This window comes from Poecilia reticulata, linkage group LG7, assembly GCF_000633615.1.
Source record: "Poecilia reticulata strain Guanapo linkage group LG7, Guppy_female_1.0+MT, whole genome shotgun sequence".
NCBI classification, from domain to species: domain Eukaryota; kingdom Metazoa; phylum Chordata; class Actinopteri; order Cyprinodontiformes; family Poeciliidae; genus Poecilia; species Poecilia reticulata.
The window spans coordinates 27,110,649-27,127,228 of record NC_024337.1 but is presented as its reverse complement, the minus strand read 5'-3'; the positions used below and the strand labels follow the sequence as shown (position 1 = coordinate 27,127,228).

At 40.1% G+C, this 16,580-nt stretch overlaps 1 protein-coding gene across 1 annotated transcript in view; it reads left to right on the top strand.

Moving 5' to 3' along the window:
• Positions 1–3,047: 3,047 nt before the first annotated feature.
• The window catches only part of acvr1ba (activin A receptor type 1Ba), a 22,123-nt gene continuing 8,590 nt past the window's right edge, over positions 3,048–16,580 (top strand). Inside the window, exon 1 of the mRNA XM_008413667.2 lies at positions 3,048–3,266. Within this exon, the coding sequence (XP_008411889.1) occupies positions 3,203–3,266 (64 nt within the window). The 5' untranslated portion in view covers positions 3,048–3,202. The remainder of the gene's footprint in view (positions 3,267–16,580) is intronic.

Here is a 16,580-nt window from a genome sequence, read left to right as displayed (position 1 = left end):
TTGGAAAAAGAAACTTTTAAAAAGTAAACATTTAATGTCTTCTCAGAGTAAACAAAGATTTTCAGTGAGTTTCTTTTACAGGAAGTCTATGTCTGATTAGGTCTTTGGTTTATCCCATTGGCTTATCTTATTTTTTTTTATATGTGCATAAACAAAAACAATGGCCTCTGATGATAAATAGCGCACAAAATGAATTACAGAAGCAACCGGTCGCAGTCGACGAAGAATCAGAACCGCTGCTGAGTTCTGCAGAACCTAAAGGATGTTGCAACGGATGTAATGAAGATATTGAAATCGGCTGTGTAGCATCTGCAAGATTTCTTTCTGCCCCAGTCCAACGTTCTCCGTTTCTCCTTTATCTGTGGCTTTGTGTGTGTGTGCGTGTGTGTGTCTATGTTGTCTGGTCCATGTTAAACAAACCTCAGTGAGATAATACTCCCACTCTGTCTGCTCAGTCGGATGAGGGTTATTTTTAACGCTGCAGGAGGGGAGCAGTTAGATATCTGGGGGTCCAAACTTTCTATGCTAATTTACAGAAGGCTGACTCTCTCCCCTATGTCTAAGTCCTGTATTGATGTTGTATTTTTCACATTGGGGTCATTGTTGGTGACTCAGTGGAGAGCTGTGAATTTTGTTCTTACTTAAGAAGTGTGGAGATAAAAAAAAAAGGACTGATAATGGAGTGGTCTGAAACTATCAATCAATCAAGTTTATTTGTATTTCAGGAACGAGGCAGTCCGAAGTGCTTTACATCGTAAAAACACAAACTCATAAAAGACACCATGCAGTCAACAACTGATGAAACCGGTAATGAACATTACATTTTAATGAAGGCCATCAACAAAATCATAAGTACACATCATGTGTATTCATGATGTTGATGATGAATACACATAATCAAATTATGATAACGTATTTAGTACTACTTTTAGTATGTTTAGTACTAAATGTACTACACATGTTTAGTATGAAACATATTTGGCATGTTTAGTACTCGCCATATTTAGTATGTTTAGTAAATGCTTCATTTATTGTGGTTCAAAAGGATCTCTAAACAGGTGGGTTTAGAGTCAGAACTGGACTACGGGGCTCAGTGAGTGACAAAACTATTTATATCCCTTCCGTTTTTCCGATTTTGGTGTGTTACAACAAAAATTTCATTTTACTTGATCAGGATTTTAGATGATAGACTAAAAAAAAGCAGTGCATAGTTGTAACAATTTCAGATATTTCTTTCATAGCTGTGCATCTATTACAGCTTGTTTGTCAATACAGGAAGTCATATTAAATGTTACAGTTTCAGTTCTTCCCCTGCTGCCCTTTAAGCTTCATCCTACATAGGAGAAATGTTTCACTCACAAGCCCACTCTTAGCACTTCCATTTGCATCAGACAACTTCGTCATACCTCACTTTTTCAGCCACTGTGGTTTCATAAATGCTCCTGCAGCCGCGCGTGCTTCATTTTTTAAATTATTTGTTTCTTTTCACGAAAAGGTCGCAATAGTCAGTTAAAATTTACATCTCCAAAGTTTACAGACAAAATTTTCCCAGTTTAAAAAGATGCAGCATATGGAATGTAATAATATGCAGGCATTTTAATTATTCTTAAACAATTTTAAAAAAATAGTGTTTATATATACATATAGTTTACCACTCTTTTGTATTTCATATATTTTTGAAACTTTTCTGTTTTCTGGTTTTCTACTGTTTCATTTAATAGGGCAAGCCATCCCTGGACAGATGGAGTTTTTTGTATTCATTAGAAATAGGCCATATCCCAGAAAAGGGAATAAAATGTCCTAAAACTGTCATGAAATTACCAAAGAATATACACTCAGAAAAATAAAACAACACAGGCATGAAACTGATACATGCTGGAAAAACCCAGGAATTTTTTTTTTACAAATAACCATCTTAAGATTAGCCGGGTTTTACTCAAGATTAAAGGGAATAAATCCAATTTTAATCTCCACATGTAATATTCATAATTCAAAATGTGGCAAGTATAAAACAACATATAAGTACTGTTTTTCTGTGGCACACAGAGGAAGATGACATCAGACTGAATCATCAACCAGACAGGCAGACTTTGAATGAGGGGGCAGCTAGATGAGGGTCACTGCTGATCTTGGGATGAAACAACAAATCCAGCGTCTCAAGAAGACAATTGTGGATTTGTCCTCTCAAACTCCAGTCAGTCGTAGCGGAGAGCCTCTCAGTCTGAGCCTTGCTCTGCTGGAGGTCTCTCCCTGTTAAAAGGAAGTTGTTTCTTTCCATTGTCGCCAATAGATATTCAGGGGGAGGAACTGCTGCATAGTCAACGACTCTACGCAATCAGCTCGGCTTCCTTATGTAACTTTTTATCAATGTGCATCATACCAAGAATCTGACTGCACTGCATCATAACTAGGATCAAATTCATATGTGTAATGGATTTGAATCCGTCTACACCTCTGAATAGCTTTGGTTATATAATTATATTTGGATATGAATTGGGCCTGTTTGCTATGTCACACTGCAAAACATAAAAAAAAATTAACATAGACAAGTTGATCTACGAATGACTGCAAATGTCAGAAAAATTATATTAATTTTTGTGATAATGCTTATTGATTTAGATATTAGATTCAATTAATAGAACAATACGAGGCCAATAATAATAATAATAATAATAATAATAATAATAATAATAATAATAATAATAATAATAATAATAAACCCTGTAAAAATAAACTTAGCATCTTAGTAAGTTCTGCTTCCTATATAGAGGAAAAAGATGGTTCCTCTGACATCTGTCTGAGGCTGATTCATAACCCAGACAGGGAAGCTAAGCACCACGCTGAACTGTTTCGTTTTGTATATTTAAAAGAAAAGCTGGGAAAATCTCACTGTCGCTTGATAATGTGAGACTGGAGGTCTATAATTCAGCCATCGTTGTGTTTACCTCCCCCTACACACACACACACACACACACGCACACACACACACACACACACAGGCAGCCGTGACCTCGGAGGCAGAGTGAAGGGAGGCAGTGGGAGCCCTCCCCCTTTAAACACGTCACCGGCGGGCTGGCTGGCTGGCTGGTATCTGGTGGTGTGGTGTGTGCGGTCGGACTGTGGTTGTGTTTCAGCTCTGACCGTGTTGATAACGACACACTTCGGGCGCTTTTCCTCGCGTAGACATGGGAATTCAGAAGACATGGCTCTAAGACAAACGGCCCTAACGCTGCTGGCCCTGCTCGGGCTGGCGGCCGTCGGTGACGGTGAGTGGGACCGGAGCGCCTCTCCGGCTTTTGTCTCGGTGTGTTTTTCCTGGACTGGGCACTGCCTGTTGTCGCTGATGATCATCATGGCGCTCCGTGTATCGGGGGATTTAGCTAGCTCGGTAGCCGCGTCTGGCTAGCGCCGACCTCTAAATCAGCGGTCGCTGTTCTCCGCGACCGACAGCCCCGCTGTTTTGTTAGTTTCGCTGTTTGTTGGGATTTACAGCGACGAATGAAAGGAAATTAGTGGGCAACGAACACGCAGCGGCTGGATAAACCACAACAACAACATGGTGGAGCTGTGTGTGTTCGAGGCGCCAGCTAGCATTCGCTAGCCCCAATGTCTGAAGTTGACTAATGTTAATAAAAAATGCTCCTCTGGACAGATGCGTTAATAATGCAAGGATTTATCTTGTATTTTTGGGATATGAAGCGTTAATAAAGATAATCAGACTACAGTTTGTGTTAAAAGCCCTAGTTAATCCCTGCTCCTCTGATATGCGAAGTTATTTACTAAACACCTTCTTGTTGGTGGCCTATTATACCTGCTTATCAGTGTGTTGCTCGGTACACTGGGTAAATGATAGCGTGTTGGTTAAATATAGGCGATATGGTCAAGTGCTGCTTTGCGCGCTAGAAAGTTCACATAAGACGACCCCGGTTGACGCGTGAATCTGTTTAATGCAACAAATGGATGCAGTTGGAGGGTCCTGAATGAGTGAAAAGACTCAGACATGAGTCGGAGTTGAAGTCTGGGTTCATTGTGATGGAAATGTGGAGTCTGGGGGTCTTTGCAGGCGCTGGTCTGGTTCTGAATCCCCCCCAGCAGATGCTGGAGCCGCTGATTCCTACCAACCCGCGACCACAACTACACAACAGGCTGGATTTAAATGTGAATTTTTTTTTGCGATTCAGCCTAAACGCATGGAATTTTATGCAGATGATAATATTATTAGCAAATTGCCTTCTTTGTGGAGCCACGTTGCAATTACCCATGAGCTGGTGTGAAAAGAGTGGGTTAAAGTAATATTCACACACAGAACAAACAAGGCATTGTAACATGATCTAATGCTGCTGCTGAAACAGTATGACATGTTGACTTTTACTGTTGCACGCAAGTCAGTTGACAATTTATTTAATAATTTTTATCATTTTTGAGTCAAACTTATTTGCAATATTCAAGAGTTATTAATAATTTTTATTTTATTTCAGCAATGCCAAAACCACATATGTGGGAAAGCCATAAATCATTCATTATGAAAGTCTAATTAATGGTCCTAGGCTTGCACAGTAAAAAAAAACAAAAAAAAAAAACAACTCACCATTATTTTAAAACCAATTTTGCCTTGAAACATTGACAAAGAAAGCTCTTGGGTTAATACCCTGCTTGTGGTGGAAACAAAATGTTATTGTACCTTCAAGAATTCTTTCATTGAGCCAAAATGTTGTTACTCATTCAGTTTTTATAAGCCCCAGCACAAAATATTCTGCCTAGAGTGAAAGAAATGTTCATCTTTTTATTATTTTACAGTTTTTGTCATGGCATAAGTTGTTTAATTTTCAAGAAAGAAAGATCTTCTTATTGTATGGTAACTGGCTCTTGCAGTAATTCAGCATCTGGTCGCACATTAAATCTGTTGATTTCTAAAACGGTAACTACTAGCATATTAGCTTGATTCTTAAACTATCTACCTATCTATCTACAGGTAAATGAAACAGGTTTTTCCTACCAAAAACAATCTACAAAGATTGTTATTAGAAATTCTCAAGACCTCAACTTTTAACAAATAAAACGTGTACATGAGGAGTCGACCAACTAATTGCAGCACAAATAGCTTCAAAAGCTGTAGAATCATTGCGTGCATATACGCATGCTGATATTAGCTGATTAGTTGGTCAACTTCTCCTCTAATAGCCAACCTGTAGTTGGATTTCTAATTTTAGAGCAGCATGACCTTTATGAGAATAATGGTATTCTTTAAGCTTAAACTGCTACAGTATTCTTTTAGGCAACTGAATTAGTTTTTCTTGCAAGAATTGGGAAAGTGTAGGAAGCTTCTTTTGGGCAGTGTGCAGCAACCGGCAAAAAAATGTAGTAGCCTCACTTAACTCAAGGTTCTAGTCATGCTAGCACTTTCTCTGGCGTTTCATTAAATGGATGTAGCACTGTTGAAACAACCTGTTCTGACCGTGGTCTGAACAGGCTGGTAACCGGCTCATGCTTGGTTGTAACTTGCCATTGTGCAGAGCGATTTGGGGAAAAAAATAACAATAATAACCGTCAGGAATAGTCAAGCTATGTTGTCATCTTTCAAAGCATATGTTAGTTGAGTCATCCGAACAAGAATTGGAAAAGTATTCCTCCCCCGCTCAGATAGATAAGGGTGCAGCACAGCAAGGTTTGACTTGAAGGAAATGATCACACCTACATGGCCGGTTTGCCTGCCTGCTCCAAACCTTTCACTGTGTTGGGTGAGGGTAATGGTGTGTGTGTTTGTTTGTGGGGGTGTTACTTTCAGAGGGAAAATCAGGCAGGGTCATGATGGCCAAGTACTTTTTTTTTTTTTTCTTTTTTAAAAAGACTTGCAGAGCGTCGTCTCACACCTCATAATGAATTGTTTCGTGCGAAGGCCCCAAACCAGCCCAACCTGAAAGTTGCTGCAGTGAGTGCAGATATCTCAGACCTTCAAAAGGGACTTTAGGAAGCACACTCTTTTTTTTTTTTCTTTTCTTTTTTTTTTTCATCTCCGTGAATTTGTCACGTGTTGTTGACTTTATACAGATTACCAACCTCTGGTGTTATGGGCATTACACGGCAGCGTGACACAGTCGGTGTGTGTGAACCGAACCCAGTAGCAATGTGATATGTGCTGTCGGCTGAGTTGCTCTGAGGCAGGGTGCGTCCCTCCCTTTCTCTCTCTCTCTCTCTCTTTTTTTTTTTGTCTCTGTTTAAAAAAAAAAAGAAAGAAAGAAAGAAAGAAGGCCTTGTGCTTTGTTGGGATTTAATCTGTACTTTAAATGTAGTCCAACTTCTGTTTTCATCTACCGGCTCCTTCCAATGCGCCAAGTAACAACTGGGCTGCTTTCTCATAAGCGCTACAGGGAAGGTGTGTTAATTTTCTGCTATCTCTTGAACTTTGTTCTCACAGTTGGCCTTACTGTGCCAGGGTTTTGTCATTCGTGGGTGTGCTTCTGTGTAAATCAAGCTTGGGGAGCTCCTAGTTTGCGAACAGGTGCTATTTAATGCTGCATGTGATGTGCGGGAGTTCATGTGGTGGAATCGTAGTCAAATAAAACATGCGCTCACCTGCCCATGAGGTCAGAGCCAAGAGAATGTGCAAAGAAAGAGGGAGACTTATTGGTCTCAAAGGTGTGCATTGAAAAAGAAAATAAACTTTAGATGGGAAAGGTTAGAGGGAATTTTAATTACCTCTTGGCTTGAGATAAAAAAAGCCGTTTGGTATTTTCCCCCGCGCCCCTCTCAAAGATCCTTCGACCTGTGGCTGACTTTTAATCAAATTAATTTTTTTGCAGCTTGTGTAAAGTTTTCCTTTGCTTGGCTCAGACACGTTCTCCTTAGCGATCGTTGTTTACCAACAGTTTCCTATAGCGTGGCGCGGAGCCAGTTGGCGTCCGCTCGGGTCCGGGGTGGTCTACTTTTCACTCGATAATCACCAGTATTGTTAATGACCTCCACTGGCCTGGAGGCACAGAGCCCTAATTGCTAAAGCAGACAGCGTAGCCTCTTTCTGACCCAGCTCTGCCACTATTGATGTTTGACCACAAGGGATTTACTACAAAGTCCGAGCACGCCAGCTTCAGTGTTTTACTTTATTTTTAGCGGTTGCACACATAGGTTTACAAGAGAAAGATATTGCATACACAAAAAAGTAATGTGTCGCTGATGGATGGATTTGGTAGCAGTTTATGTTGGCGAGCTAACGCAAAACCTTAAACCTGTTTTGTGTAGCGTGTCTTTTTGCATTTGATATGTTTTTTGTTTTTTTGAGCTGCTGTTGGCATAAAGATTAGACGCTCCTTTGCTGTGTAATTTTCTCCTGGAATGTGAGCAGTCTGCTTGTCAAGGCTGTTTCCAGCTCTTTCTCTTTCCCGTGAAGGACTTGCTTTGATTGGTGTGACTCAGGCCAGACCTGTTGATTAAGTTATGGGATTTAGCTACTCTTTGACACACATTTCATACACCTAATAGCTGCTCCACAGTAGCATTAGCTTAAGTGTTTTCAATATGTAGAACAGAAAGTAGCTTACATGCAAAATTGCATTGTTTTTGTGGGAATCCTGGATTCATTTGAGTAAATGGAAGAATTATGCAAGTTGTAATTAAGCACCGAGTTTGAGATGTCTTTTTTTAAAATTTCTATTCATTTCTTAGAAAAATCTGAATATCCAGGGCAGATCAAATGGACCACTTGAAATTAATATCAGCCATAAAAAACCTGATCAGTGCATCACACTTTGTCAATTTATTTAGTTGTTCCTATTTGTGGTTTAGAATGGAAAAAGTCTCTTAAGTTCCACTTAAGTTTTAGACGAACTGATCAATTTTCTGTCGGTCGGAATCGACCAATGTTTCATTAATCACTCTGGTTGGGGGTTTTTGAGACAGATTTTTAAAAGATAACCCTTTTTTTTTTTACTTTTTTAAAATCAAAAATCATTAAATTCATTGAATTTTTCTAAACACGTCAACCATGTAGTTTTTATTCTGAGGTATAACTGGAAGTAGCATATTCCGTGATTCATGAATGATGATGATGCTTCATTTTCTCTTTTGTGCCAGAGAACCTGGAACATGGGGGCTTTCTCTTGTGTATTACAGTCCAAAGAAAAAAAAATTGTTAAACAACAAGTTAATCAAACTCGGTGTCAACCAGGCAGAAGCTTGATTTATTAGAAAAATTACATAAATTATCACTTATTGTGTTCATTCAAATATAACCAGATCACTTTTTAAACAATCCTCTTTTTTTAGATGGGTGTAGCAAAGCAGTATTAAGGTTTCATATTTCTTTTCAAGTTTGTGGAAGAAACATCGATTTATTATGCCTGGGTTTTTATGGATGAAACTTTGATCAATGTGAGTGCCTGTGGCCGACCCAGAGCGAGGGTTTGATCCCGTCCAGGAGGACCGGCAGACAGGATGGGACGCAGCCTGCGGGGTGTGGGTTGGTAGGGATGGTAGATGCAGCCTCAGCCCCAGAGACTTCACTTTAGAATCAGATCAGTAATCTGACCCCGAGATGCAGACAAAGGTAATGACTTTCCGCCTTCCCCTAGCATTGATTAGGGCACAGTTGCGGTGTGTGTGTGTCCGTGTGCTCTGCCGTGTGTGTGTGTTGCACTCGCACTGTCTGGTGGCGTCTGCATGTCTTGATCAGCTCTCAGTCTGGTATCTGTATGGATCTAATTTCAGCCAGTGCATTTTGGTAATGGCGCTCTCCTCCCTGTACACATGCTTTCTGTCTCCCGACTCCGGGGCCCCCAGAAAAACGCACTACGTGTGTGTAACCTTCTGCCGGTCGCCCAGGGAAGTTCTGTGCATCCTCACCAGACTCTCTGATGTTCCCTTTCTCTAAAATTTCATCTGTTGTGACAGGATTGTTCTGCATGAGTAACCCCGGGCAACAGAGGAACACCATCGCCGAGGTTAATGGGGGAATCTGCTCGGAGAGCGACTCTGCTGTGCATCATTCTTTTCTCTTCTTTCTTTCCCATCTTTCCTTTTTTTTTGTCGGGACCAAGAATTATGTTTATGTCAGTGATGTTTTATTAATCCCTTCCTCGCCATGTCTCCCGTTTCCTGCCTGAACACGAACGGAATGATAGGAACTCCACTCACTAGCAGCTCAGAGGAATGGCTGTTGTGCTCCTGATCTCCTTGTTTTCCTCCACCGTTCCCTGTTCCTGCTCCCTCCCGTAAGTCAAAGTCTAGACTGGGTTTTAATGACAGTCGCAGCTGGTCACTCGGGCAGACCTCAATAGCAGCTGGGGGGCTGTGAGTCCTCCAAACTGTTCCCCCTTTTCTCCCTCCTACTCTATATTATTCAGTCCAAATGGGCACCAGCCCCCCCCACTCCTTCCCTGTCTCGCTCAGACCGGCCCCACCAAAACATTGGGGTTTGTTGCTGGTAACCCCAGTCTGTCCCCAGTGCTCCACCCCCTCCGCCCTCCTGCTGGAGTGCAGTCCCCCCTCCCACTCCTGCGCTCTGGGCTTTGTTCCTGTAGGGCCAGTCCAATCCCTCCTCATGTCGCCTTAATCTCCACACAAAGGACCAGTGTGAAAGACCACCAGTTATGTGGATACGAGAGCAGGGCTCGCTGAAACCACACAGACCCAGCGTCGGCTCAGATCTGTGTGTTTTGGTCCTAAAATGGGGCTTTCAATCGCAGCTTTGTAACACTTCTGCTCACAATGCAGTGAGATATGCAGGGCGCTGTGCAAACAGTGTGGCTCAGGAAGGGATGCTTGTGGCTCAGGGTCTCTTGTTTGATTCTGTTATCATCCACAGTCTTAACCTTTTCAATAGAAATGCTCTGATCAGATTTATTTTCATGTCTGATTTCTTAGTATTGTTAAGTTCTTTCCTCCTGGTTGGGACTTTTCTTTATGAACTATACATAAGAGTAAAATACTTGATTTTTTTCTACTTTTTGAATAAATGTATAATCTTACCAATAATATGTTTATATTAAAATAATAAAACATGTTTTACATGTACTCGATTATTATCCTAAACTCTGAAAGTGATATTACAAGATTAATATTTGAGAAAAAAGCTGTAATTCATTACTGTTTGCTTAATTGTTAAATTATTAATTAATTGTCAAAAATTATTAATTAATATTATATATAAATAAATATATAGTAGCACCTTTCTAGAAGCCTTTTTAACAATTTATTTTTTGTTAGGATATCATGTGACTTCTACAATAAATATAATTTCAGCATTGTTTCAAAAACTTTTACAGGGTTGACATCGTTTATTAAAGAAATCAAAATATTTTTGAACTGAATTTGAATCATGTTAGTGATTAGCATGCTCAGTACACTTTATATGGTTATGCATATTAACTGTAAATGTCTGTGCATAATCTCTGTAGTCAACCTTTTTCCTTTTTGCATACCACAAAATCAAATCAAAATATTTTTGAAGTACCTCCTCATATATAAATTTCATAAGCCCGTATTATTTATGTATCTGGAAATAAAACTTCTTAATGACCGTATTTTCCGCACTATAAGGCGCACCTAAAAACCTTCAATTTCCTCAAAAGCCGACAGTGCGCCTTATAATCCGGTGCGCCTTATATATGGACCAATATTGAGCCACAACAAGTTTAGCAACTACGGTAAGCAGCCACCGACTTCATTTTCGCCCGTAGAAGAAGTAGCGTCCGGTGCATGCTGGGATAGTTGTCAAAAAACTGGTTTGTTAATAAAGTTTGACTGACCTATCTACCTACCGACATGATAATCGGTAGGTAGATAGGTCAGTCTGCAGGTGCTAAATGTCTGCAGGTCATTTAGCACCACATTCTCCACAAATATGCTGTGCGCGAACGGAGAAAGGTGACCATCGTCCGGCCACGCCCCGGCCCAGTCGCAGAAGGCTCTCCTCGCTGACCGGAGTCGGACTGTTTTATTAACATTCTTTATGTCAACAAAGTGGCTTTAGATATTCATCCGGGATGCTTCGACTAGGGTTACCAAGGGACCAGTCCTTATACATTTAAAGCCGGGGGGGTCTGGGGAAGAGAGACAGAGACTGCGGCGGCAGCAGTGTGTCGGTTGGTCTGTGTTACCCAGAAACCAGTTGGGCACAATTTCGCAACACCAACACAGTGAGTGAAACAATGACTGGGACAGACTACTATATAAAGTACTCTGGGACCAAACGGGACAGGTGGAAACCCTAACTGTAGCGTGTATTCTATGCGCCTTATAATGCGGTGCGCCTTATATATGAAAAAAGTTTTAAAATGGGCCATTCATTGAAGGTGCGCCTTATAATCCGGTGCGCCTTATAGTGCGGAAAATACGGTATTCAGAAGGACCAATCTGATGAGACTGAACTGAAAGAAAACAAAGGCCTCAGTTCAAATGACTTCAACCCCACTTGAGTCAGAATATGCTTCTTTTACCTAAACCTTGATCTAAACTACAATAATCAAAACTTTAACATAAAAATAAGTCATTCATTTATTTCTTTACATTTTTGAATTACATGTTGAGATTAATTTCACAGTTGCGTGTAATTAAAAAGAGTTAAACGCATGAGGGCTTCTGAACAGTTTTCAGATTATCAAATTATCAAATTATCAAATGTAACCAGTGATCTGGTTATATTTGGCAGGCACAGAGCCAAGCAGTTAAATGTTCACCTAGTTCATGTTTGAGGGGAAAACGCAGCAGAAACAAAGCTTTCCTAATTTCACAGAACATTCAGGAGTTTCAGGGGGTTTTTTCTATAGCGTTTATTTTTTTCTGCCTCCTCATCAGCCATATGTCTGTCCATTTAGCTGCTCACAAACAATGCAGTGTTGATGTCTTTTGTTTGTTGTCCAAGTTGTCTATCCACCATGTTTGTTTTTAAACTGTAGCTCCGATGGAGCGTCGACTGGCACACAGAAACACTTTAACACTAATCGTAGACGGGACTTCTTTGCACACACATTTGCAGGAAGACATTTTTAGTCGAGATAATTGTGATTTTGCTTATTTTCTAAGAAATGTTATAACACACATACATCTATTACAATGATCAATGAATTTCAAGTGCACCACATAGATGGTGGCCACCGTTCACCAGAGCAGTTTTACAGGGTGTCCCGATCCAGTGATTGACTTTATTAATTCAAGACTGCATCTGGTGTCAAAGTGGACACACCAATAAAATGGACACCTGTATTTGTATGACAAGAGCCTTTTTGTTGCATCTTGTATTTGTATGACAAGAGCCTTATTGTTGCATCTTTAGTTCTTCTTTCCACATTTTTTTCCCAAGGACCTCACTGATGGAGAAGATGTTTAACTCAGAGTTTTCTTCCTTGAGTAACGACTTCCACACCAAAGAGTGTTGTCGTCATGGTCTGAAAACGGGAAAAAAGGTCAGATTTTTAGTTTCAGACTAGCCAGATAGTGGAGATTGTAGGAATAAAATCCCCTGCTTCGCCACTTCTCGTTGCTTCTGTACTCTTGGTCAGTAGAAAACTAGCTTCAGGAATTCACACCACTAAATGTAAACTTTTCACTTGACTAGATTTGTCAGAAACTAAACCGTATTTACCATTTGAAGTAGTGGCCTTCAGTTGGTTACCCCAGAGAGGCAAACGACAGGGCTGTTGTCGTGCTTCAGTTTGGGAGCAGGCTCCACGTGTTGTAATCACACACTAGGTCTAAGAGGGAGGGAGAGAGAAGGAAGTGAAAAATGTTTTCCACAAACCAAAATCTTGGTAGACCACAAACCATCCATGGCCTGTTCAGGAAGTGAATGTGGATGTTTTGAGCCTTGTTCGGTTTGCTTTCTGAGCTTCTGTTTTTGAATGTGGGAAGCATCTGTCTCGCCGCAACGCCGCTCCGTGATCGACGCGCAAGCCGGTCGGGTTGAGATCGTGGCGCTCCTCCGAGTTTGATTTACTGCTGTGCATGGGCGCCATGTGTTTCAGATGAGCTGCATCACAGTGAAACTGACAGACAGCTGTTGGCTTTAATGAGTCTTTTGAGGAGAAGCATTTACTCATAAAGCTAGGTTTCTTTTTTTTAAAATATTGCTCTGGGGGATTGATTGATCAAATGCATCTTGTGTGAACGCAGTTGTAAATAATTGATGTATTCCACAGAAAAGCAGTAAACAACAGAGGAAAAAGGCTGCCAGACCCTTTGTATTAAACCCGCTGCTTGTATTGCTGTCATAGGTTTTATTTAGCTAAACTGCTTTGCCCCATTAATGCTGGAAATCAGTGACGTGACTTGTTTTTCTGCTTTCACTCCCCCCTCCCCTTTTATCCTGCAGGAAATTCCATCCACATGCAAACTTCAGCCAGTCTGGTCACACTTGGGCTGGAGTTCCTGCATCTCTCTCACTGATTAAGATTCATTCTCATAAATGCGCGCACACACGCACACACCAATGTTTAGCAGATGAGAAATATTACGAAATCTTCCAACGTGCCACATTTCCAGTCACTATTGTTGAACAAGCATGAACACATCAGCAAAAGCACTGCATCAACAAAAAAAAAGATCCAACACAGTTTTCCCCTTCAGGACGTTCCTAAAGAAACAATTATTCCTTCTTCTGCTAAAGTAATACGCGTTACATTTTAATTGTAAATTTTAGAGCCTTGTTTGGCTCTCTTTATCCTTCTGCCCCTTATAGAGCAAGACGTGTAAATTAAGCTGTAACAGTGTGATTAATTAGTCAGGCTATGTGCTCCGGTGGAACCTGCAGTCAGCTGCTTAGATGAAACAGGGTTTCTTAACAAGAGTGAGTGGGGAACTTCGGAAATAGTTCAGGTAGTACAGTGTTTCTCAACCTTTTTTGGCCCAGCGCCCCCCTAGCCTTTATCCAGGTCCCTCACCTCCCCCCACCAAAGAATTTGTAGGCTTTTTTGCACTGACTATTATTTTATTATTAATATAACTATCACTATTGTAGATGTTTTGATTTTTATGCTTGTTTCTGTATTATCAAAAATAATTTTCCAGAGAACAAAAAAGTCATAGGAATAGAAATTATTTTCACAGGTGTCTACGAAAAATGCAATGAACATTCAAGTTAAAATTGGTAGGCCTAGCAGCAGCCAGTCAGTGGAAAAATATATTCTTATTTTGTGCCATTTTCTAGTTGTTAAATCTTGCACAAAATGACCAGATAAAAGATGTACAACATGCCAGTTTAAACTTTGAACTATTTGCAAAACGACTAAGCTCTGCAACATTAAAACATGAATAGAACTGTAACTACATTAATTAATCATAGCTCTTCTTCTCTTTAGTGTTTGTCAGTTTCTGGTGGTGCAGCTCTGTGCTGCCTTCAGGAGAATGGGACATCAGAGTATCATTCATAAAACTTCACCCACATGGCATTTATTGTGCAAACCAGAGCTTTCAGTGGAAAAACAAAAGTTCCAGGTCCTTCTAATGCCATACAAATATGAGACAGAAACATGGATTMTATCTTTATATAGACCTGACTATTGATTTATAGATTAATAGTTTTACTGGACAGAAATTACAAAGAACAAATCTGGTTCTTAATCAAATCCTAATGAGTCAAATTGAAAGTGTCATGGAGTCATCAGCCTCGTGACATTAACACTGACATGAAAAATAATAATATTGAAGAAATAAATATATCAAATCTAAATAAAAACATAAATAAGTGATCAGTTCTTTACTGTTATGGTCTGTAAGATATATTTATTCTCAGTACTAGATGTGGTCTCAACAAACCCATGGCACTTCAACAATATTATTTTACCTTTTATCTGGAAATAGTGTCTGTTTATTCTTGCCATACAGTCTCTGTATTAATTATTGCTCGAAAGGTCTTGCCATACCAGTTTATTCCTCTGTATTTACTTTAGTTTCTTAGTTTATTCTTGCATTTTGTTCTTCATTCATTTCCATTTAGTTTCATTTGATTAGTTTTATCCTATCTTGGTTTATTGCTATGTCCACTTTAGTTTCTTTCCTGTTGCTAGATTTATTTTATCGTTTATTGACGCTCACCATCAGTAATCTTCACTTAACACCTAATTCCATTTTCACTGTTCAGCGTCGGATTCTCTGTTTTTATGCCATAATTCACATCTAGTTCGTTGCTCTGTTTTATGTCCCGCTTCTCCTGCTTCAGAGTTTTGCGCAATGTGCTCGTCTTTTTTATTTTTTAAGCTCCTAAGGTGCAGAGCGGTCAGGAAGCGTATTGATGGGGAAAAGGCAGACTGACATAAACCTTTTAAAACAATGGAAACAATTTCTGCATTCTGATTATTGAAATTTAAAAGTGCTGTGTTGTTCTATCACACCAGTTTCATACCGGACCACTTACAGCACAGTGTTAACGCTATAAAATGAACGCTCTCTATCGTGGTATCACCCATGGAGGGATTTCTTGATTTCTTTATTTGAGTGGGTTCATTTTTCAGAGGGATACACAGTGAGGGTGTCGTGATTTTAGCTACCAGTAGCAGGAGAACGGAGCTGCGCCAAGAAGCTAACAGAAGCTACAAACACTGAATGGAAGAAGAGCTGCCATCGATACAGTTGCAGCCAAGCATGGTTTAATGTTATACAATACAGTTTTACCAAGTTGCTCAAAGTCTAAACTGGCAATGTTGTGCATTTAAGGTGTAAAGTTTACCTTCGACCAAACGCCCCCCAAAGGCATCCCAGCGCCCCCCTTTTGTAAAAATGTCCGCCAGCGCCCCCTGCCGTCCTCTGAACGCCCCCTGGGGGACGATATTGCCCACGTTGAGAACCGCTAAGGTAGTACAAAAAAACAGTCAGACAGATGACATGAGTTTAGAGCAACGTGTGGGGGAGGGGCAGTGATGCGTCACTCTGGGCTCGCTTCAGGATCTCATTTAAAGAAGTTTAAACTGCAGGATTAGGGGTTACAAAATTCCAGGACATTTCTAAAGCTGGAAAATTGTGAGAATATGAAGATTGGTCTTTTTAAACATGGTTGGGGAAATTATATATTTTAACTTAATCCCATCTTGAGCAATCAGAGTTGATGCAGGAACAGTTGCAGGTTTATTTAAGACAACCAGGGCTTCCAGCAGCCTGGGCTATCAAAGCCACGGCTGAGTCTATGGGCTACACAAAGGGAAACAAACTTTATTCATATCATTGGGCAAATATTAATGTTTAACCAGAAAACACTAGGCTTCCTTCAGTAAAACATTTGTATTTGTCTGCGTGTCGTGCAGTTTGTTTACATCCCCGTAATTTTCATTAAATCCAAATAATTTGCATGAAAAGTTTCTAATTTGGAACATTTCCTAAAATTTCCAGGCTCAACTTTCTGGGAAATTTCCACAAAACCATTTTCAAACCTTTAACAGTATTTTTTTTTAACTGTAATACTTTTACACCAAAGACTAGTCCATGCCTGCATAATAATGATGATGTTACAGAAGAGTGATTAAAATCTACCAACACTTTTTTTTTCTGCATACAGACATTAAAGTTGGTTCAAAGGGAACATCAATGAGCTCATGGAGTCAAAGAAGCTCTCAGTAGAAAACATGCAGGATTACTGGAGTCTTGCCACCTTAAACCCATTC